This window comes from Vipera berus (genome assembly GCF_964194415.1).
Source record: "Vipera berus genome assembly, chromosome: 10".
NCBI lineage: Eukaryota > Metazoa > Chordata > Lepidosauria > Squamata > Viperidae > Vipera > Vipera berus.
Genome location: NC_138213.1, coordinates 19,433,261 through 19,456,740, shown reverse-complemented (window position 1 = coordinate 19,456,740; position 23,480 = coordinate 19,433,261). Strand labels below are relative to the sequence as shown.

Genomic DNA, 23,480 nt, shown 5'->3' with positions numbered 1-23,480 from the left:
CAGGGCGTTGGACTAGGAGACCTCCAAGGCCCCTTTCAGCCTTAGGATTGATTCTATGATTCTATGTTCTCCTAAATAGGCATTTTGCTAGAAACCAGTAAAAAATGTCAAGAAACTGGCAAAATATATCACAAATTGCAATCATGTGACCCCAGGATGCTGCAACCGGTTGTCAAGAGCTCAATTTGTGGTCATGTGACCCAGGGGGAGGGATCAATATGACACCTTATGGCGGCCGAAAATGCTTTACAGGCTATAAATCATCCTTTCTGAGGCCACCAGAACTCCATGCATAGGTAGTCCTCAACCTACGACCACAATTGAGCCCAAAATTTGTATTGCTTAATGAAACATTTGTTAAGTGAGCTGTGACCCACGTTATGACTTTCCTTGCCACCGTTCTTAAATGAATCACTGCCCTTGTTCAGTTAGTCACACGGTCGTTAAGTGAATCTGGCTTCCCCATTGACTTTGCTCGTCAGAAGGTCGCAAACGTGACACCCCCGGGACGCTGCGACCGTCATAAATATGAGTCGGCTGCCAAGCGTCCGAATTTTGATCACATGACTGGAGTCATACTGCAACAGTCGTAAGTGTGAAAAACGGTCCCGGGTCCGTTTTTTCAGTGCCGTCGTAACTTTGAATGGTCACTAAATGAACTGTTGAGGACTCACTGCAGTCATTAAATAACTGGTCATAAGTGGAGGACTACTAGTGGAAGGTGTAAAAAGCCTGTGGAGGTCCCACCTCTTCCCCACCCTCTGCTCTGCTTATTTGCCTCTGCAAAGCCCACCCTAACGGTGACCTCTTGACCACAGACAGGGCAGCTGTGAGCAACGCAACCTTCAGCCTTCTCCCGCGCTGTGTTGAAAGTCACGGGGGCTCACGCCAATGCAGCTGTGATGCCGGCTTCCAGTTGACAAGGGGAGGCATGTGTCAAGGTAAAGGGGGAGGGGGCTGCTGGTAACCATAGACCGCAATTGGGGCCCTCAAGTAAAGTGGCAGTTGCCACTCCCAGAATGCTACCATTCCTTGCATCACAGATGCGGTAACAAGAAAATAAAAAGGAGCTAGAATACGACAGTCAGCCAAGGCTTTTGCTGGATGATTCTGTAGCCAAGGAACCAGGAAATTGTCCGTGCTACCAAAGAGACACATCGGGTTGGGGGTCGACCAGCATCTCATGGGAACATGGCTGCAGGCAGGATGGGCTTCCCACCCAGACTCTGTGGACTAAAGGAACAGAGAACTGCTAGCCTGCTTTTGTGGCTCTACCACCTCCCCATAATCCGCCACCTGAACATTTTTCAAGAGTTGGGCAGGAGAGTGATGGAGTGGTAGGCCTTCCAGAAGCTTCCCACTCAGATTTTTACCCTTAAATCTTCTGAAACACTCTCCAAACCAACGCCCCCTGCTACTTTAGTCCATTTTAGCTAGTGTCAGACCTGCCAACACACAAACCTCTAAATAGAAACAATCCTTGGCTCCATTTGTTGAGAAAGGTATAGTTCTGTTAGAAGTCCAGTGCACTGCAGGAGTGCATAGCCGGAACTGAGAGTCCCATGGCAAAATCCCTAAGTTCAACGTTTCCCTTCCTTAACTGCCGCCCATCGCTGACCACTCCCCCCCCCGCGCACGACCAATCAGGTTTAGGCCAGATGTTTGCAGAATGGTCACTTCAAGCCTAGGTTGGTATGCAGCTGTGTTCTTCTCCGGCTAGGTGATCTTGAAGCGGAGTCTCAGTGAGATATATAACTTACTTTCGCTTTCCCCGCAAGCATTTCCCCAGAGTTCAGGTCAGAGTGTCACTGCATGGTAATGAAGCACACAACCAAGCTTACATAAGAGAGACAGAGAGAAGACATGGGGCACTCTGCTTCCTGGAATCTTCTTGCTTTGACATCTACCCGATTTCAGGTGGAGGAAAATGGATATTAACGGAAAAGAGGAGGGGTCTTCGGCCTTGCACTGGTGAAATCCAGTCGTTTTGCTGCTGAATGTGGACAAGCTCAGGGAGGGAGGCCTAGGGTCTGTCGCTGCCCATCATCACGTAGTGTTGTGTGAACCAGAACATGGTTAAGTTCTTATAGGGTGGCTTTGTTTTGCCTTAGCACAGTGTTTCTCCACCTTGACAACTTTAAGACGTGTGGACTTCAACTCCCAGAATTCCCCAGCCAGCTATGCTGGCTGGGGAATTCTGGGAGTTGAAGTCCACACGTCTTAAAGTTGTCACGGTGCAGAAACGCTGCCTTGCAAAGTAATGTAACCATTTCATTGCCAACTGGTTCCATCTTGCCACACTTTGCAAAGGTGGCAATGCTGTTCCATTCGAGGGCCCTAAACATCTTCCGTGCCCATTTCCTCTGGCAAAGCAGTGCTGAGCATTGTACCCCGAGTGGGGTGGGGTGGGGTCCTGCTTGCGTGAATTCACTGTCTCTGGAGCACTGAGTTGGGCAGGGACTGGGGAGCCCTTTTCTTGCCCTGGGGACCCACTAAGCAGCTTCCTGCTCTGCTGCAGATGTGGATGAGTGCCAGCTTTACCAGTCCAATTACCACACCCGGATCTGCCTCCACGAATGTGTGAACCTACCTGGGTCTTATCAATGCACCTGCCCGTCTGGCTATCGGTTTCAGGCGGAGCAAAACATATGCAGCGGTGAGTCCCTCCCATCCTCAAAGTGAGGATAATAAATTGCAGAAATGTAAAGCCCCAATTATACCCTCCTCATCAGGCAGTGTGTGTGTGTGTTAAAGTAGTGGTAGTCCTCCACAATTGAGTCCCAACATTTCTGTTGTTAAGTGAGACATTTGTTAAGTGAGTTTTGCCCCATTTTATGACCTTTCTTGCCACAGTTCTTAAGTGAATCACTGCAGTTGTTAAGTTAGTAACCTGGTTGTTAAGTGAAACTGGCTTTCCCATTGCTTGTCAGAAGGTCGCAAAAGCGGATCACATGACCCCAAGGACCCTGCAACCGTCATAAATATGAATCAGTTGCCAAGCGGCTGAAGTTTGATCACATGATCATGGGGATGCTGTAAAGGCCATAACTGTGAAAAACGGTCATAAGTCACATTTTTCAGTGCTACCTTTGAACAGTCACTAAATGAACTCTTGTAAGTCAAGGATTCCCTGTATGAAATGCAAAAACATGGGGCTGAAGGTCTTGGCCCCATTCATTCCAGAGGTGCCGGGAGGCTGGGCTGCCCTCAGCACATGGATGCCACAACCCTGCCCCATATTCACCCCTTCAGTGCAAGGATGCACCCCTTCAGTGCAGTGGGGAGTTGCACAGAGCTGGGATCCATATCCCTGTCTGTTTGCTGTGGATCCTTGCTGGGATTGGAGTGGCACATTGCCAGCAGCCCAGAGCAGTTCTGGCCCTCCGCCAAATTGCTAGAGCAGGGTGAGGGTCTGCAATGTTTGCCAGGGCACAGCAGGGCTCCAGGCCGTCAGGACCGAGCCGGGCAGACTCTTCTCTGTTGTCTTTGCAAGATGTGGATGAATGTGCCGCGAATCAAGACAACTGCAGCCGCGGACAGACTTGCGTCAACCTCTTTGGTGGCTTCCGCTGCGTGAAGCCCGAATGCCCCAAGACCCAGTTCAACGCAACTTATGTCAAGACGTCGGCCTTGTAAGTAGAAGTTCCAGAAATGAGGATGGCGGGTGGGGTCCTTAGCAGCAACCGGGGCTAAAGATGACAGCAGCAATTGGTTACGGCTAGTCTAGCGAAAAGAAGGACCGGAGCATAATTAGCATATTTGAGGGGTTGCCACAAAGAAGAGGGAGGGTCAAACTATTCTCCAAAGCACCAGAGGGCAGGAGGAGAAACAATGGTTGGAAACTGACCAGAGAGAGAAGCCACCTGGAATTAAGGAGAAACTTCCTGACAGTGAGGACAATTAATCAGTGGAACAGCTTGCCACCAGAATCCCAAAGGTGTTTGTCACGAGGCAACTAGATTTTCTTGAAGAAACTCCAGTTACCCTGTGGAAAAAAACACCTTTGGGATAACTATGACCTGGATGACTGAGAATCTCCATAGAGACGTGTCTCCAGAAGTTGTACATGCTTCATCACTGGAGACTTTTAAGAGGAGACTGGACAGCCACCTGTCTGAAATGGTATGGCTTCTCCTGCTTGAGCGGGGGGCTGGACTAGAAGACCTCCAAGGTCCCTTTCAACTCTTAATTATTCTAGTCTTTTCTTGTCCTAAGAGGCCCAAGGAATTCCAGCCTTTCTGTGCTCATCAGAGCTAAGGTTTGGGAAAAGTTTCTGAACATGGAACTGACCCTTTTGCTGCCTGGAATCAAAGGAACAGGTGTTGCCTACCAAAAAGGGGGGCCGAAGTTGGCAAGGATTGAAAGACAGATGCAACGATTCTACAAGCAAGAGAACTCAGGCAGCCCATGCAGATTAGTTAAGGAAATGCCCCATTTTCATTCCCCTCTTCCCTTTTTCCCTCCCTAACCCCAGCCAGGAAAGACGAGTATTATTCATGACCAGGATAGATTTGCCAGGAGGGATCAGAAAATATCAAGATGGTGGGCAACCCTAGGCAATTAAAGCAAGCAAAAACCCTGCTGGGTTTGATTCTCCATCTTGGTCTTTTTTGGCCTCTGTGGAATGGAGTGGCAGCTCAACCCCGTCTTTTGATAAACGGCTGTTTTGGACTGCCCTTCCCCACCCAACAGCCTTTATGTCCAGAGGCAGGCTGTCTCCTGAGAGCCATTAGATGCCAGGGTGCTTTCCCCAGATTCAGACTCGTCTTTAAACTCTTGGTAGTCCATGCGGTGGCTCAGTGGGTTAGGACGCTGAGCTTGTCGATCAGAAGGTCGGCAGTTTGGTGGGTCGAATCCCGAGTGCCACGTAACAGGGTGAGCGCCTGTTACACGTCCCAGCTTCTGCCAACCTAGCAGTTCGAAAGCACGTAAAAATGCAAGTAGAAAAATAGGGACCACTCCGGTGGGAAGGGAACAGCGTTCCGTGCGCCTTTGGCGTCTAGTCATGCCGGCCACATGACCATGGAGACGTCTTCAGACAAGCGCTGGGTCTTTGGCTTTGAAACGGAGATGAGCACTGGCCCCTAGAGTCAGAAACGACTAGCACACAGGTGCGGGGGAACCTTTACCTTTAGTCCTGACTGGGTGTTTCTCTTCCACCTCTCTTTTCAGACAGTGTGAACGGAGCCCTTGCCCCATGGGCAGCCAAGCCTGCCAGAAAGCCGCCCATGCCATCTCGTTCCACTACCTGCCCCTCCAGTCCAACCAGTCGGTGCCCTGGGTCCTTTTCAGGATGTCCACCAGCCGCTCGCTGGGCGACAGCCTGCGCTTCGCCCTCCTAGGGGCCAACAGCCAGGGGAGACTTGCTGTCCAGCGTTCAGGTCAGCACTCGGGGGAACTGGTGCTCACCCGCTCAGTCCTGGGCCCAGCAATCCTGGAGGCGGAGGTGGAAATGAGCGAATTTGCCCAGAAGCATCTTCTAGGGAAGCACATCTTCAAGGTCACCGTGCTGGTTTCCCAGTATGAATTCTGAGCCCCTCGGAAAGCCTGTCAGGCCTTGCAGCGGATGTGGCAGGAACCTTGAAGGCCAAACCAAGTCTTGGCTGGAGGTTTCCCCCACCCTCTCTCCCCTTCGGGAGGCCTTGGGGAAAAGCAACAGAGGAAGACCAACAAAGTGATTGGACATCTTGCAACAGCTGACAGGGGCAAAGACCTGAAAGGCACCTAAATCCTTGTGACCGGAATTGCAGGCCAGAGTAGAGGAAATTCCCAGGATGGGCTTCACTGTATGTAGGCGTTCCCCTAAGCCTGCGTGCAAGAAAAAGGCCAAGTTGCACAAAGCCCTGCAGAGCTTGGAAATTCAGCTTGGGATGTGGGTAATCGTAGCCATTCAGGACTGCAGCCTTTTCAGCTTGGTCAGAGAGCTGGAATTTGTTCCACATTTGGGTGAAAAGAGGCAGATACTTTTCTGGACCATCACAATCCCTACGTTCCTTTGAGAGTTGGGTGGCTCTGACTCCTTTGGGCAGAAACTGGGTTTGGTATTTTTTATATATATAATTTGCCTCTAACTCTAGCTGGGAATCGTTTATAGATATCTGTGTTAAAACAGCCTCGCTCAGACTTGGTACAAGTAGGCCCTATTTATAAGCAAACTAGATGTGGTGTGTAAAGAGCAGATATTAAAATACAGGGTTCTGTCGTTATCGTGTCAAATGCTTTGGCTGCCATAAAAAACTGGCTAATAACCCTAGGGCAGGGAGGCAAAAATAATCAGGACTAGAAACAAGGTCATTAGCTCTGGGAACAGGTGTTTAAAAAGGTTGGGGGCAGCCACAATCATTCAATCAAAGGCTCGTATCTTTTCGAGAAGCATTGCACAATCAGAGTCACCTTAAACAAATGCGCAGGTACCCATCTTGTGTAGTCAAGAGGCAGGGACAGCATAGTTGCGTTTGCATGACAGAACTACCCTCAGTTAAAAATCAGGAGTCTCTTCCAACTGACAAGTTACCTATAAGTTTCTGAGCTTCGCTGAAAAGGTGCCCTCAGACTCTTGGTTATTTTTATTTTTTTGCTACTGCAAAGTAACCTAGTTCTCTCTCCTCTTTGGCCCATCTCTGCATGGCTTATTTAATTCAGTTTTCCGAGTTAGCATAAGACAGAACCATAGCTGACTACGTTGGCTGGTTATTATACAGAGGCGATTAATTTAAGGCAACCATGTGGAATGACTACTGCAAGTCCAAAGAAGAACAAAACTGTATTTTCCTTGTAAGGTGGGCTGATGGGAAGATTGCTTTATGAATGAAAAAAATGACCCTCCAGAGACTTGGCCCTAGGCATTGCAGGTCGGGAGGGAAACCGAGGCTGCCTCCAAGTCAACTCCGCAGATCAACTGTTGGGACTCCTGCATATGGCCGAACAAGCACATCTTTGGAAGCTCATGCGCTGCTCTTTTCTCCAAAGGCCAAAGCAGTGGAGAGTTGCCTCTGGATTGCTTCCCCCCCCCCCCCACACACGTTGCATGTCCCTAATTTGGCTGCTTAGCCACTCGAGTCCCAAAGGCAGAGTATCTAAATGAGGGCCACCCATTCTGCTCAGTGGGTGCAGAATTTGGACCGGTAGTGCCAATGTACTGGGAGGCAGCAGACTGGGAGAAAACAGCCAACCTCTCTCTGAAAGGCCGCACTGTCCAGGGCAGCAGGAGACTGGCACCTTGTATAAATGGCTGCATTAAGGACAGGGGTGAGTTTTCAAGGCTGTGGTTAAAGCCAAGTTCCAAGGCAGGAATTCTAGGTCATCACTACACAAACACCCACAACTCCCACTGAGCACTCACAACCTTCCCAAATAAGCACTGAGCCAGCATTGGGCTCGCAGGCTGCTCAGAAACGCCCCTTCCTAACTCCAGATGCAGAGGCTGCCTGCCCAAACTCTGCTTCGTTATTTGGAAGACTCCGAAGCCGACCTCCAGACTAGCCAGCATTTGTAGCTAATCAAGTCTTTATTGATTACAAACCCGGTGGCCTTGAAATAAAAACCCACTGGGACAGGAGTTCCTGCAGACAGATTGTGTGCTGAAGCAGCAGCTTCCCAGTTGGAGAAAGGCAGAAAGGGGAGGGGGGAAAGAGAGCTGGTGCTCCCACGGGGGTGGGGGGCTTCAGGCCAGGAAGATCTCCTGAAGAGCTGGGGGGTTCAGACAAGCAGATTTCCCCAAGAGAGACACCTTGCAAAGCCAGGAGGGTTTTCTGTGTCCTAGCCACGGTGTCCCTTCTGCGGCCAAGGCTTTAGGCACTAAACTGGCCAAGGCGGGGCAGAGGGCGAGGCCAAGCTAAGCCCCTCCGTGGTCACATCGGGAGCGTAAGGCACTCTGACGAGGAGGAGCTTCCTCAGCTTCCGGCCCTGTGGAAATAGCTGCCCAGGGAAGCTTTCCGTTATGAGCAAAAATGACAATGATATTTCCCTCCACCCATCCAGGAGTTGAATTCTAGAAAGAAACCAAGAAAGATCCAGGGTGGAGGGCATTCAGTTACCAAAGCAGAGGAACATCCTAAAGTGCATCTGAGAATGGCAAATGGGAAGGAGGGCTTGGAGTTCCTGGAAGGATTCCCCCCCCCTCCCCAAGGGCAGGGCCAGCATGCAAAGAAACACAAAAGGTGCACAGAAGAGGTCCTGAAGACACACACAGGACAGACACACACGCACAGAAACACTTGGCAGGCAGTGCAGAAAATGAAGTGGGGGTGTGAATCCTCACTCAAACCTTTGCAGGAAGGCGATGCAAGGCGGTGAAGGAGCAGATCTCTTTGGCACAAAGGGCAAAGAGCTTGGATAACCAAAAAACCAGGCCCCTCTATGGGGATAGGTGATGGGAACCGTAGTGCAACCCAACCCGAGTGGCACCAACTGGGGAAGCCTGGCTGCCCCCACTGGCTTCTCTGATCCTCCGGCCTCGTCTTCTCCGGAGCTCTGAAACCTGCAGGGGAGCGGCCAGCAATTCTGCCCCTCTTCCCAAGCAGGCCAGGCCGGTCTTCAGGGCGCTGGAGCCTGGCCAGGCTGAGAGGAAGAGGCACGGAGAGGACGAGGGTCAGGCCTTGCTGGGCTAAACTGCCCTCGTCCTGGCAGCCTGAAAATGCCACCCTGGGCTGTCAGTAAGCGAGGCCTGAGCAGACTCCCGCGAGGAGTCAAGATCGCCTGCCCTCCTCGTAAAGGGAATCTTTCGCAAGCAGATCTGTTTGGAAAACACTGTCCTCTGCTGCTCATCCCAGGATGGGAAAGGGGCAGGTGAAGAGGTGCAGCTACCCCTTGACTGGCAGAGGAGACAGATGGCCAGCAGAACGAAGGCAGGGCAAGGAGAAAGGCCATCGAAACCTCTGGAACAGAACCCCCCTCCCCAACATCCCCTTCCCGGCCTCCATCCGGAGGGAAGCTGAAAGAGGAGACGGAGGCTTGGCTGGCCAGGAGGGAAGGCAACCTACAACATGGTGAAGCAGGACAGGAGGGGGAGGGGGAAGGCTACTCGTCTTCCTGGACAAGACTTCCCTCCCTGTGGGGGGGCGGGGGTGGGGTGGGGGGGGAGAAAAAGAGGCAAAGCATGAAGCCCGCCAGAAGTACCACAGGGGGACTTCATCGCTGCTTATCTTCACTTGCAACCAAGCCAAAAGCTGCAGTGCTGAAGCATTTTGCCTTCTGGCAGAACCTTGCATCTCGCATGGGGGGGGGGGAGGTTGGAGCTCCAAAAAAAACGACAGGGAAGGAGGTCTCCAGGCGGGTTGATTGCCCAACCTCAGGCTGATGAGATGATCACCAGGGTGGGGGCTGCAGTGCTAATATCGCCGTTGCCAAATAGAGTTTAGACTGGGGGTGGAGATGAGGGGGACAACGGTTAGATCCCAAGGCAAGTTGCATGTTGGATCCACCTTAAAAACGAAGGAGCAAGATGCTTACCCCAAAGTCTTCACCCTCTCTGACCCCTCCCCCAATCGCTTCAGCGAGACATCCCCCCCACACACACACACGCACGGGCGCGCCTCGTCTATTGCACAAACCACACATCTGCAAGGAAATGGCCTTCTCCAGCGTGGCTGCCTCGCAGAGACTCGTCTTCCATGTCTGTGCTGAGAATTCTGGGAGTTGAAGTCCACGTCTCCGGAGGGCACCCAAGATGGAGTCGGCCATGACAGAACAGCAACACGAGAGGCAGCAGAACCAAAAGCAGATCCCGTGAAATAGATCCCAAAGAGGAGGCAGAGGAGGAAATGAGTGACATCAGGCAGCTCTCCTCCTAATCTGAGGGACTTCCGTGTTTCCAAGATCGATGCAGATGCACGTCAAAGCTACTCAGGACCACAGAACGCACCATCTACTGTAGTGGAGATAAAGATGAGACCATCCTCTTGCCGTTTCTACTGGCCCTCTGGAGGGTGGCTGGTAGCGACAGGACCAGGATGCAGAACGTTTTCGTGTGGGCAAATCTCTGAAGGATGTTGGCAGGTGCCAGAAAGCAGGTGCCCACAACCCACGGCCCACCACCAGGCCGTGAGCTGTTTAAAACCAGGCCGCCTGAAGTGGCAAGCAAGCTCGTGTGGGCGTCTCCCTTTCCGCAAGCAGCAGGCAAGTGCATGCGCGCGTGCTCCGTTTGCGCCAGTGGCAGGCACACATGCATGCCGTTCGCCCGGAACCATCCCCTCTTCCCCCACCCCACCCCATTGGTCCGCAAAGCCGGAAAGGTTGGGGAATTCTGGCCTAAAGGAGCAACAGATTTTCAAACTGCAGGCCACTCCGGATCCCAAGAGGTCCTGCCAAGTTCCCAAGACCTCAAACTGTCCGTGAGGGCTGAGGGACTCGGGAAGTCTCTGCTTGCACCTGCCCATCGTAAATACCCCTTTAGATTGGGAGCTGCAGGATCGCTTTGGGAAAGGAAGGAAGGGTCAAAATATACAACACGTAACAGACCAGAAAAGTCCAAAGAGCAATGTGGGAAAAGTCTGGCGCTTCGTGGGGCTATTTTCCCTGGAAGCCGCTGAACTCCATCTCGTCCTTGCGCCGGCGGGAGGTGAACAGAGAGCTGAAGGGGTACAGCTTGGCCTTGGCTTGGAAGCGCTGCCCCGCAATGTCGATTTCGTATTCGCCCCGGTTAACAAAGTCCGGGGTGACCAGCTGCTCCTTGCCGGTCTCGGGGTCCGGGTTGTGAACGAAGCCCAGGCAAACGTGCCGCTCCAGCGTGTAGCTATAAGCGCTGCTGGTCGTCTTGCCCACGTAGCAGCCGTTGCGATAGATGGGCTCCCCCCACCAGGGCCACAAGTCCAGGTCCGTGTTATGGTCTTCGAGGATGAACATGGTGAAGCGCTTGTAGACCCCTTCCTGCTTCTGAGCCATCAGCGCGTCCCTCCCGATGAAATCCATGCCCTGCCGAGAGAGACACGTCAGGAGACGGGATTCGATCCGCTTCAGCTCTTTCTTCGACTTACTGCTGGGAAAGAACCACTGGCAAGCAACCCAGTCACAATGTTGTCATGAACAGGGGTGTCAAACTCAATTTCATTGAGGGCCGCATCAGCACTGCGGTTTCCCTCAGGGGGCCGGGTGGGCATGGCCAGGGTGGGCGTGGCCTACTGGGTGGGCGTGTCTAGTGCGCGTATGGCCTACTGGGTGGCCGTGGCCAGCTCTACATCATTCGCATCAAGGGTGCCTATGGGGGCCTGGGCAGGAGTGGGACAGATCTGAGGGTCTCAGGCAGGAGGAGGGTCTCTGGGCCAGGGCCAAGGCAGTGGGGGCCGTTCCCTCACTGTTTCCAGGATGGCTTCATGGGCCGCATGAAACCACTTTGCGGGCCGGATCCGGCCCCCGGGCCTCGTGTTTGACATGTCTGTCCTAGAAGCATACTCTCGTGGCTGCATCTCTCCTATCTAAGCTTCATGAGCTGACAGCCTGACATTGGCGAGGGGGGGGGGAGGGAAAGATTGAATAGCCCAGCTGAGCCTTGTGAGAAACTTCAGCCAGCCAAGGTCAACTATTGATATGCCGAGCTGGGAATTGAGAACCTGTTTCCCAAACAATATAAGGTAAAGGTTCCCCCGCACGTGTGTGCTAGTCGTTTCCGACTCTAGGGGCCAGTGCTCATCTCCGTTTCAAAGCCGAAGAGCCAGCGCTTGTCCGAGGACGTCTCCGTGGTCATGTGGCCGGCATGACTAGACACCAAAGGCGCACGGAACGCTGTTACCTTCCCACCGGAGTGGTCCCTATTTTTCTACTTGCATTTTTACGCGCTTTCGAACTGCTAGGTTGGCAGAAGCTGGGACGAGTAACAGGCGCTCACTCTGCTACGCGGCACTCGGGATTCGACCCGCCAAACTGCCGACCTTCTGATCGACAAGCTCAGCGTCCTAACCCACTGAGCCACCGCGTCCCTCCCAAACAATATACAAGCACCTTATTGGACACTTACCGAGGGATGGTGGGGGGGGAGAGGAAACTTTACTTTGCATTGTTTGTGCAGGAAAACCTCAGATTCAGCTTAGCCTACTTCTGTAACCATATAAGCTTCAGTAAATATACTCTTGGCAAGAACAAATGGCCAGGAGTCTTTATTTGCTAGATGACTGAGTGGGACGGTTGATACATACTTGATACGAAGTTTACTTCGTATTTCTCCCAAGAGCTATGAAGAAAGTCAATACTGTTTTCGGGGGTAGGGGGAAATGACAGAAACTTCCCCAGGCCACCCAGGGCATCTGTGGTTGTAATGCAAAAGTTGGCTACAACTTTGGAGGGGGGGGCATAACATCACCGAAACAGCTGGGCTGAAATGTTGGGTCTGTTCCAATCCCCTGATTCTTGACGATTAACACCTTAAATGCTCCTGCCGTGGGGGTTTGGGGGTTAAAGCAAGGGGGTCCAACCTTGGCAACTTTTAAGACTTGTGGACTTCAATTCCCAGAATTGGGGAATTGCTGGTTGGGGAATTCTGGGAGTTGACGTCCGCAAGTCTTAAAGCTGCCAAATTTGGAGAGCCTGACTGAAAGGAATGAATGTCCTTAAAAGTTTCCCCCAATTTTGGGGAGCATGAGTGGTAAAATAAATAAATAAATAAATAAATAAATAAATAAATAAATAAATAAATAAATAAATAAATAAATAAATAAATAAAGAATGAATGAATGAATGAATGAATGAATGAATGAATGAATGAATGAATGTTGAGGACTCCTGGCCCACTCCAAATCCACATGTCTAACTCGGAGCCTGTTGCTGCCCTGTCGCAATCCTGAAAGTCAGAAGGCAGGCAGCCCCAGTGCTAGGAACTCCCACCACTCCCACCCAGCCTACCGTTCGGGGAGCACCCCTCACCTTGTCTAGCTTCACCCGGAATTCTCGCCCACATTCCATAGGGCTGGTGAAAGCATCCAGATCTTGGCCCCAGAAGGCAAAAAACTTCTCAATGCGCAAGCTGCGGAGGGCGTAATAGCCAGCGTTCCGGATCCCGTACTTCTGCCCCACGCTCATCACCTCGTTGTACACATGGAGGGCATACTGCAGGGGGGGGGGGCGGAAGGAGAGGAGGGGGCATTTAAATCACCCTGGTCAGAGGCAGTCTGGACACCAAAGGCTGACAGCGTCCCTCCATCACTTGTCTGAACAGCCCTTGGCCTCATGTCCCTTCAAGATGCAAGTCTTGGCCAGTGGCGCTGAAAAGATGGCAGACGAGCTCAGCATAGACCAGGGGTAGGCAACCTCGGCTCTTTTATGACTCGTGGACTTCAACTCCCAGAATTCCTGAGCCAGCCATGCTGAGGGGAAAGGGAGAGGTTTCCAAGCTGAGCGATGCTGGCTCAGGAATTCTGGGAGTTGAAGTCCACGAGTCATAAAAGAGCCAAGGTGGCCTACCCCTGGCATAGACCAACCTTGCCCAACATGGCCTCCAAGCACCACTTCCATACACAAACTTTCCTAACTTAATTTAGGAAACTGAAAAGATGATACAGGCACTGTCGAGGTACTTTTTAGCAAAAGCTCTTCAACAAAAAAATGTGGATTACATCGTGCCATCTGGGGATTAGCCCCTTAGGTGCAAGCCCCCCAACAGAGTGGAGACCGACCTTCGAACTACAAGCCCCACTCACCTCGATGGGGATGTAAAGCATGAAGCCGGGCTCCCCCGTGTGCGTCATACTCATGACCCGGATGCCATTGGCATAGCCGACGCTCATCTCCTGCAGAAAGAGGGATCGTGGCATTTATAACAACAAAAATCCAAAGACAAAAGGAAACTGTTGTTCACCGTTAAGGAAACCAGCAAGGAGCAGTTTTAAAGTGGAGGGAAGCAAACTGACACTCTCCACCAGAAAAAAAAACTGGCCCAGCAGACTTGCAAGATGGCGGGAGGGGCACGCCTGCTCTCTGGTCTTAAAACACACAACATATTCTAGGCCAGCCTTTTTTCAACTCTGGCAACTTTAAGACAAGTGGACTTCAACTCCCAGAATTCCTCAGCCAGCTGTGCCACACTCCCCAGCAGCCCCCCCACCCCATCCCCTGCACTCCTTATCTAAGCCTCCTGCCTCTTCCCACTTAACAACCTACATGGTCCTGGGGCTAAAGCTACAACAGGGACTGCCAGGATTGCTGTCGCTAAGTGACACAAAAATCTGGGGTCATACTTTATGACCGCATCATTTAGCAAGGGCAATCCCAATCTGAACTGCCACCATACTCAAGGATTACCCCTATTGAGGTGAACCGTGGTGGCACCGTGGCTAGAATGCAGCATTGCAGGCTGACTCTGCCCACCGCCAGCAGTTCGATCTGACCAGCTCAAAGTTGACTCAGCCTTCCATCCTTCTGAGGTCGGTAAAATGAGGACCCAGATTGTTGGGGACAATCTGCTGACTCTGTAAACCGCTTAGAGAGGACTGTAAAGCGCTGTGAAGCGGGATATAAGTCTAAGGGCTACTGCTAAGTGCTCTTGATTCTTTTGCACAAAAAGAAAGATAGAAGAGTAGATACAAAAAGCCCATTTGTCCATTGAGACACCTCATAATTGACACAAGCTGGCCTACGACAAGCAAAGCCAATGGGGAAGCCTGCAAACAAAGTTGCAACTAGCAACCACGTGATTCCTCTGCTTAATGATGAATTTCCTCTTCCCAATTGTAGTCGTAAATCGAGGACTATCTGTAAAATATCTGCAGAAGCAGGAAGAAAGTTGCTAGATGAAATGGGAAAGTCACCTGCCTTACAAAAGAGGGAAGGGAAATGTTCGGGCGTCATTGGCGCATAGGAGAGCTCTGACAGGACGTCCATGGCACGTGGGCCAATCAGATTCAAGGCTGAGGGAAACACAAGGAAAATAATTCAGCATCAGGGACAATTGCAGAACAGGAAGTCTTGCCCCATTACGTCCCTCACTCTTCTCATTGCAGCTTGTCAGCTCAACACAAATCCGCAAAGGCTGGGAAAGGATTTGGAACCTGAAATTGGATTTTACCCGGGTGAGACGAGACCACTTCAATGGGAAAAGATACCTGGAGACCCTAACACATGTTCTTGGACCTTGTCGAACTGAAGGCTTCTCATATCAGCCTTTCAAATCAAGCCCCCAGCTCTGCCAAATTGTGAAGCCCAGGCCGAGCCAAATTGTGAAGCCCTGTCCTCATCCAGATTTTGTGTTAGGCCTCTGGGATATGAGAGCAACATTAACTTTCCACCCCATATTCTGGCAGCCATGGATGGGCCTGGGAGAGCCAGTCTGGTCTAGTGCAGGGGTAGGCAACCTTGGCTCTTTTATGACTGGTGGACTTCAACTCCCAGAATTCCTGAGCCAGCCATGCTGAGGGGAAAGGGAGTTTCCAAGCTGAGCCATGCTGGCTCAGGAATTCTGGGAGTTGAAGTCCACGAGTCATGAAGGGGCCATAGTTCCCCCATGCTGGCTCAGGAATTCTGGGAGTTGAAGTCCACGAGTCATAAAAGAGCCAAGGTTGCCTACCCCTAGCCTAGGCCCACGCCGCTTTATGACTCGTGGACTTCAACTCCCAGAATTCCTGAGCCAGCATGGCTCAGCTTGGAAACCTCTCTTTCCCCTCAGCATGGCTGGCTCAGGGAGTTGAAGTCCACGAGTCATAAAAGAGCCAAGGTGGCCTACCCCTGGTCTAGTGGTTAAGGCACCAAACTAGAAACTAGGCTATGGGGAATTATAGTCCTGCCTTAGGCATAAAAGCTGGAGGATGACTTTGGGCCAGTCACTGTTTCTCAGCCCAACCCACCACCCAGGATTGTTGTTGTGAGGCAAACAGGAGCAGAAGGAGAGTGTGTTGGATATGTTCACTGCCTTGTGTAATTTTTCAAAAATAATAAAAGGAGGGATACAAATAAATAAAAGTCGCTAACTTGGATCTGCCTCTGGCACACTAACCAAGAGACACAACAGTCCTTGTGAATCTGGAACAGATTAAAACCTATTTGTTATATTTATGGTTTTAGCTCTGAAAAATATTACATGTGAAACAGCCCGAAGGGGAAACAAATCAGGCTTGGCTCAGTTTCAGGAACCCGGAGAGCTGAGGTTATTAGCTCCCAGATGCCAACCAGGTGGGCAAGGAACCCTGACTCCCATGACTGGAGACCCATCCTGGAACAAAGTCACCAAGGAGTGACATGTCTGAACGTTGCAAACAAAAGAGCAGAGCAGCCTGCAGAATCTGAGCTTCCCTCGGAGAAGGACCCTGCCCTGGTCCAGAGGAGTTCCAGACCCCTCCAGCTGGGCCGGCATCTGGCAGCTCCCCTCACCTGTGTATTTCCAGGTGACGTCTTCCAAGAAGAGGTTGCGGTCTTCAGGCATGTGCTTCTTCAACCAGGCCCAGCAGTGAACCTGCTGGTCTGTGGGGGAAATCATGAAGAAGCTGCAGTAGGAAAGACAGGAGACGCGCTTAAGCCCAAAGGGGGACAGTTTTTATACAAGGCCTTTGAAAAGATGCCATCAGGTAACACTTCGTTACTTATTCCACCAGGCAGAGAGTCATGCCCGGGATGCTGAAGATTCTGCCCCAGCAGAAGTCTGTGGAATGTCAGCCTCAGGAAAAAGACGGGCACCGCCTGAGCACCCGGAACAGTCGGACGATGTAAGGCTTCCCAGCCCCCAGCCCCAGAAGGAGAGCAGAGACGCCCTATGTGGCTTCCTCTTATTTATTTCCTTTTTCTTAACTGCCCTCTCCCTGTCTTGCCAAGCAAGGAAGTAAATCTCTTCAATAATGACAGCTGACTTCAGTCTAATTGAAGAGGCAACTCTGACCTATGTTCCCTTTGCTGGAAACAACCGTCTGATCTCTGGCTCTCGTGCGACATTCGTGCAGCTTCTGCTTGTGAAATTCTGTACTGGCTGACAATCCTGATCCAGCTCTTGGATCCTTGGACTGATTTTGGACTATTCCTCTGCACTCTCCTATTTTAAAAAGCTAACTGTTTAGGCAAGCATTTGTCAGAGACTCTTGTTTTGGTTTGCAGGCTTTGGCTGCTGTTATCTCTTTGACCTAAAGTAAAGTCTGAATTATCATCACAACCGTGTGTGAGTCAATATTTGGAAGCAGGAGCCAGGCACAGAAATTGGCAGCACCTTTTCCTAATAACCCATTTTATTAAACAGCTGTGGTGTCATCATGCAAATGATGCCACACTGAGTGTATCATTCTGAGGTCCTCATGGCTTCAAGCAGATTCTGGGTATGGATGGTAAGTCACAAAAGGCCCCACAGGCTGAAGCCAGCCAAATATCCAGGCTACAGGTGGGAGACCCTACCAGCGTTTGTTCACACGGGCTATGCTGCAGTCGTTCTCATATCCTCCGTTGTGATTGAGCATCCCCGTGTGCACAATATGCCCAACTGGCACGTCCAGGTCGTTGGAGAAGAGATACTGCAGAATGTCCAAAGCCTGTCCCCCTGTGGACTGCAGCGGATGAGAGAAGGAACACAAAACATAAGAACAGCTTGACAGAAGAGGCCAATGCACATCAGATGCCAGCACTTTAGTACTCACTGTGGCCAACCTGATGCCTATCAGCTGCCTGCAGGAGGAGACAGAGACATGGTGTTTCCTGGCACTATTCGCCTATACTGGCATTTGGAGCCCAACTGCCTCTGATCCAGAGATAACTTGGTATCTGGATATTAACAACCACCACACCTGTCCAGCACTTCTATGAACAATTTAAATGAAAGTTCCACATCCAGAGGAAATCTATTTGTGAACCACTGGTTCCCAGGAACAAAAAGGAAGGAGCTAAAACTATGAAAAGTCTTTAACCTTAAACCACGTTTGATGGATCACAGTGTTTGTGCTTTGAGTTTAATCTAAAAATAATCTCTACCTTCTTAAGGCATAGAATGGCTTCACATATTACACTAAGTTAGGACTTACCCTACTCCAAATTGGGTGGCATTTGCAAATGACACTAAGCAATAAAGACTTACATTTGCATTCACAAAATGTTACCAAGCCAAAACCAAAGTCTAAAACGTATGTCTGAAGACAGGAACTGGTGTCAGACCTGCCTCAACCTGGGCTCCTAAGTAAAAATGATCCTTAACTCCATTGGTTGAGAAAGATATAGTTTACTAAGAGATGTTTTGGAAACAGTCACTGGGTTGGCATTCTTCTCCCAGGGCAAGGACTTGGAAGGGTCCTCGCAGTTCAATTTCACTTTCCCACAGGCCCTCGCCCTCCCTTCCAGCCCCCTACCCCACCCCCAGGATTCAGGGCAGACTGGCAGAGAGGCGGCAGTTCTGACACCCTGCACGCAAACACGGAAACCTTACAAATGAAAAGGAAAGCTCTGGAGGAGGAAGCACTTACGCTTATCTCAAACTTGGTGAAGGAGGACATGTCAATGACACACACGGCCTCTTTGCAGCACTTGACCTCTGCCCCCACAATGTCAAACCAGTCCGGCTTGTAAAACGTCTTGCTCTGATCCAGAGCCAGCAAATCTGCAGGAGAGGAAGCGCGAGGCTTAGCGTGGTTCCCCCATACGTGGCTCTCTCGGGCCTCAGGGGCGCACCCAGGGGGAATCGCTCTCACCTTTCCCCGCAGGGACAAAGTATTTTGCCCTCTCAAAGCCGTGCTTCTCCATCCACCTGGCTCCCTGGGCGTCCAGCCGGTCGTAAAGGGGAGACGTGCGGAGTTGCCGGCCAGTCTGGAAATCCCAGCGGGGAACTTTTAGGTCATAAATCAGGGCTGGAGAGGGGCCACAGAACCACAGAATCAATGTGCTGGAAGGGACACAGCGCATTATCCTCCCAGTCCAGATAGAATATCCTTTACAATTATCCAAACACCCAGCTCAAACTTTAACAGGAAAAAAAAATCCAAATTCAAGAAGCTCCTCGTGGATTTTGGATTTGGAAAAGTTGTTCCTACTGTTTTCTCTAACACTGATCTAACCTGTGGATTCCTTGGTGCTCTCTGAACTTGATTGCTTTCTTACATTTCAAGGCCCGACTAGATGACATCTTCCCTGGACAATGCTCAGTGCTTCAGAGAGCACCAAGGACTCGACGATTCAGTCCTGAGCTACATTTTTTTTTCTTCTGTAGGTATTTTCCTAATCTCTTAGCCAGCGCAGGTAGTCAGGAAAAAAAGCATATCATTTCTTTCTTCCTCTCACTGTGACCTATGGTGTAATAAGGCCTCCGCTGACTACATCTAGCTTTAACGTGGAAATTGAAGCCAGGATGTTTAGCTGGTCTGAACAACTGAAAGCCAACTATAGTTAATATGAGCCTTCCTGAAAGATGATTCCCCAAGAGGTTCCAAACCGCTTAATTCTACTCAAAAGGCCAAGAAGAGTTTTGTTTGCTCTTTCTTGGTAATATAGTAATGATGATAAGCAAAATTAATACCAATAATAATAGGCACCTTGGGTGCGATCCCAAAACCTCTGGAGCACCATTTGAATTGATAGCACAGACAAAATCGCCACTGGTCATTTGCAAAAGGCAGCTTTAGTCAGGACAGCTTACATCCTGCAGCGATACCATCAAGCAACGCCTGCCTATCCCAGGTGGACAAAAATGCCAAATCCAGCTGGCTGACTGTGCAGCCAACGGAAATAGTAATTAATTATTTCCACCCACTGAGAGACAGCTTCCAAAGTCTGGAGCTTCCTGGCATGGCTGTGCTGAGAGCCTCCAACGAAGGAACCCCCGGCTGCCCGCCAGGAATCAGCCGCAGCCCCTCGCCCGTCTACATCAGCCACTTGGCGAGCCCCGGGAACGTGAGAGGCAGGCGGGGCCCTAGGCTACTTACGCATCACTTCCATGACCCGGTGACGGAGGAAGGTGCGACTGCTTTGCAGAGCCCCGAAGCGCTTCAGATCCAAGGGCCAGACATTGTCAGAGGGGTAGCCATTCACCATCCATTCAGCCAGGAACCTGTTTTATCAAAAAGGCAGAGCTGAAAAGGGCTGCGGAGGCCGGCCGTTCGTAGCACAAACTGTGTCCAAGCACCCCTGACAGCTGGCTTTCGAGTGGCCTGAAGCTATCCAGACAATCCCATCGCTCCGAGTTCGCGATTCCAGACCACGCGATAAATGCAAAGAAAAGCAACGGAGGAACTCAAAAGAGGCAACTCATGGGCCACAACCCTACGCAGCCCACAGCATTTGGGGCAGCATCCCGGAACGGCCAACAATGCTGCTTTCCGCCCAGAAGGATAAACACAGGCCTTGTTTTTCACAAACTAGAAACAAAGGAAAAGGGACGTATCCGTGATCTAGAAAAAAATGTGATTCAACCACTTTGAAAACTAAAATGAAAGAAAAATAGTACACATCCGTAAAAATAGGAATGTCAGTCCTAAATACTTTTACATCTCACGAACAAGTCCATAAAACTTACTAGCCTTCTATTATTAAAAGGGCTGCGAAAGCCCCTTCTTCACAGTACTGTGATGTAGGACAATGGCCCGCAACCTTTGGGGCTCCTGGAACCGGTTCCACGGAGAGAGGTTTTTCCATGGAGCGAAGGGGGCATGGTTTTGCATGCCTGTTCTGTTCCAGCCAACGACCGGCCCTGTTTGTGTGTCAGGGACAACCCCTTTTTCCTTTTAACAATCGATAGGCTGGGAAAAACCCAACCCTAATTTATTTACAGTTCCAAATAATAAAGTTTTTCAAACAAAAAAGCAGCAGAATATTTTCTTCAACCAAAAATACATGATTCAAAACATCCAACAAGAGTCAAACAAGTCAAAGAGATTAGCTTCTCTTTGAATGTCTCCAAACAGTTGCCTTCAGCAACCAGCCCCACCCACACCTTCCCCTTTTATTATCTGTCCCAAGGCGTGGCTTCTCACTGCCTTCTCCTCCTCTCACTGAGTTGCCTCATTGATTTTCTCTGCTCTGCTCTGCTGGATTGCCTTCTGCTTCTAGATTCAGCTGTGACTCCTCTGAATCCAACACCTCCTCCTCACACAGCTGAGCCTCATGAGGAACACGACTGGAGGGGCCAGGCTGAGAGTCCTGCAGTGCATCAGAGCCTCCCTCTGACACCAAAGGCTCTCCAACCCCCCCCCTCCTCCTCAGATTCCTCAGACTCAACTGCTGGAAGCACAGGCTGACACTGAATCACAACAGTGCCTGCCTGCACCCCACAGATGGGGCTTCATATGTTTCTAGCATGCCGCAGACCAGTGCGGGTCCACAGGCTGGAGATTGGGGACCCCAGATGTAGGATATTAGCCCTTCAGCAAGTTAAGGAAAAAGAAAGGAGTCTTTGTGGATTTTACTCCACTAGACATCTCCGTTTCAGTAAGGACTGAAAAAAAAAATCACTTCTTTACACAGAAACCATCACCCCCAAGTTTTACCTCCACCCTCCTTCCTCGATAGGAAATGAGTCCACTTACTTGCCTGCTCCACCTGCAAAAGATGTACCGGCCGCATTCATTCCCGCTAGGACGAAGTAGCCCTGTCTGGTGGGGGATTCTCCCATGATGCACCGCATGTCTGGAGTAAAGGATTCTGGGCAATTTACCAGCTGCACGATCTCCAGGGCCTCCATATCTGGCATCCTCCGCAGCAAGGCACTCAGGAGTGGCTCTAAACCCCCAAGACAGAGCAGACAATTATCCCCACCGACGGCAGAGAAAAGAGTGGGCGGGCCTCCTGTCCCACCGCCCCAAGAGTGCGCCAGGCCTCCAACAGTGACATTTACAGGTGTTTCCTCAGAGCAAAGCAGGTTTCTAGCCCAGCCTGCCTTCTACAGGCAGTCCTTGACTTACAACGTTTTATTTAGTGACAATTCAAAGTTACAACGGCATCCAAAAAGTGAATTATGACCATTTTTCACACTTACAACTGTTGCACCATCCCCGGGGTCACGAGATCAAAATTCAGACGCTTGGCAACTGACTCACATTTATGACGGTCGCAGTGTCCTGGGGTCACGTGATCCCCTTTTGTGACCTTCTGACAAGCGAAGGCAGTGGGGGAGCCAGATTCAGCTAACAATGAATGTGTTAAATATTACTAACTTAAGAAGTGCAGCGGTTCACTTAACAACTGTGGCAAGAAAAGTAGTAAAACGGGGCAAAGCTCACTTAACCAATGTCTCGATTAGCAACAGAAATGTTGGCCTCAATTACTGTCATAAGTCGAGGACTACCTGTATTCTGTTTGGCAAAGGTGCCTTAGCAACGTCTCCCAACTGCTTTGCTCAGACATCCAGAAAATCGTTCTTTATTTTTTTTTGTCAGCTTCAATTTTGATGGGCAGCATCAAAACGGAGTAAATAAATAAAAATAAATAAGTAAAAACTGGCATTCCTTTTACACCAACAGCCTGGCTGCCTTACCAAAGTGATCCCAGTCTTCCTGCAAGTTTTGTATCTCCAGCTGATTCTTGCCCTCCGTGAAAATGGGCTTGGGGTTCTTTTCAAAGCCGCCCGAGAGGATCCCCCCTTGCCAGCTGCGAATGTAGATCCTCCCGTCAAGGTCCACAACAGCTGCCGAGAAGAGAAGCACATGCTTGAACCCAGGGAGATAAGCGGGATGCCGGGGGGGGGTGGGCAGAGAGAGAGACGGACTCTTGCTTGCTTGCTATGGGCCCACCGCACACAGAACTCCTGCACCAGGGCCAGGCTGCCTTCTCCTGCAGCCGAGGGCAGAGAATTAAGGCTGCGGGCCAGACAGTCTGTCGCGAAGGGAATCCCAGCCGTTCTGCTCCTGGAATGCTCTTGTACTGCTCTCTGCTCATGCAGGCTGTTTCAAAATGTCAGCACAAGCAAAGGGCACCTCAAAGCCTTTGTCTTCGCTCTTCTCCAGAGCTGCTGGAGCTCTTGGGCCAAGGTTTTCCTCAACAAGCACTAAGGAAGTTAAAGGAACTGCCCTGGCTGACTCCCTCAGGTCTCACGTCAAGCCTTTTAAGCCTGTTCATACCCTTTACCTCAGAGGTGTCCAAACTTGGCAACCTGAAGACAGGTGGACTTCAACTCCCAGAATTCCACCTGTCTTAAAATCACCAAGGTTGGGAAACACTGATGTCAAGGGCTCTGATTTTAACGTTAAAAGGGAGACCACTGCATCACTTCCGGTGGTCATAAAAGAGCCAGGCAGGTGTTAGGAGGACCTGTGGGATGAGGAGGTAAAGCAGGATGGGAAATGATTGGTCTCTTTCCCTGCACTCCCCTGAAATGGAAATTAAATCAACCCATCCCCAGCCACGCACGAAAAGCTTATCTACGAAGGCAGAGGCAAAGAATTAAACAAACAACGCTGGCCCGTTTCAGCGGAACCCAAGTTCGGCCTGGAACATGGTCAGATGCACTGAGGTGGTAACTCCTCAGAAGGTCTCGCACTTGCATCACTTCTGGGGAATGGCTGGCTGGGGAATCCTGGGAGTTGAAGTCCACAAGTCTTCCAAGTTCCCAAGGTTGGACCCCCTTGCTTTAACTCAAGGGCGAGAAATCTGCGGTGCCCCAAGTGTCCAAC

The 23,480-nt window shown here is 50.7% G+C and overlaps 2 protein-coding genes across 4 annotated transcripts in view; one reads left to right on the top strand and one right to left on the bottom strand.

Annotated features, from left to right (window-relative positions):
* Positions 1-5,536, top strand: part of LOC308672634 (fibulin-7-like) — a gene marked incomplete at its 5' end in the record, with an annotated part of 45,659 nt that extends 40,123 nt beyond the window's left edge. Inside the window, 4 exons of the mRNA XM_081335681.1 lie at positions 819-941; positions 2,519-2,656; positions 3,494-3,632; positions 5,173-5,536. Coding sequence (XP_081191807.1) covers positions 819-941; positions 2,519-2,656; positions 3,494-3,632; positions 5,173-5,533 — 761 coding nt within the window. The 3' untranslated portion in view covers positions 5,534-5,536. The remainder of the gene's footprint in view (positions 1-818; positions 942-2,518; positions 2,657-3,493; positions 3,633-5,172) is intronic.
* Positions 5,537-6,744: 1,208 nt separating this feature from the next.
* The window catches only part of PDPR (pyruvate dehydrogenase phosphatase regulatory subunit), a 28,418-nt gene continuing 11,682 nt past the window's right edge, over positions 6,745-23,480 (bottom strand). For all 3 annotated transcript variants that reach the window (XM_081335602.1, XM_081335603.1, XM_081335604.1), the window contains 11 exons: positions 22,346-22,495; positions 21,399-21,591; positions 19,800-19,924; positions 18,573-18,728; positions 18,348-18,481; positions 17,293-17,441; positions 16,288-16,400; positions 14,737-14,831; positions 13,626-13,715; positions 12,853-13,035; positions 6,745-10,911 (listed from right to left, as the gene is read on the bottom strand). In XM_081335602.1, the coding sequence (XP_081191728.1) occupies positions 10,507-10,911; positions 12,853-13,035; positions 13,626-13,715; positions 14,737-14,831; positions 16,288-16,400; positions 17,293-17,441; positions 18,348-18,481; positions 18,573-18,728; positions 19,800-19,924; positions 21,399-21,591; positions 22,346-22,495 (1,793 nt within the window). In that variant the 3' untranslated portion in view covers positions 6,745-10,506. The remainder of the gene's footprint in view (positions 10,912-12,852; positions 13,036-13,625; positions 13,716-14,736; positions 14,832-16,287; positions 16,401-17,292; positions 17,442-18,347; positions 18,482-18,572; positions 18,729-19,799; positions 19,925-21,398; positions 21,592-22,345; positions 22,496-23,480) is intronic.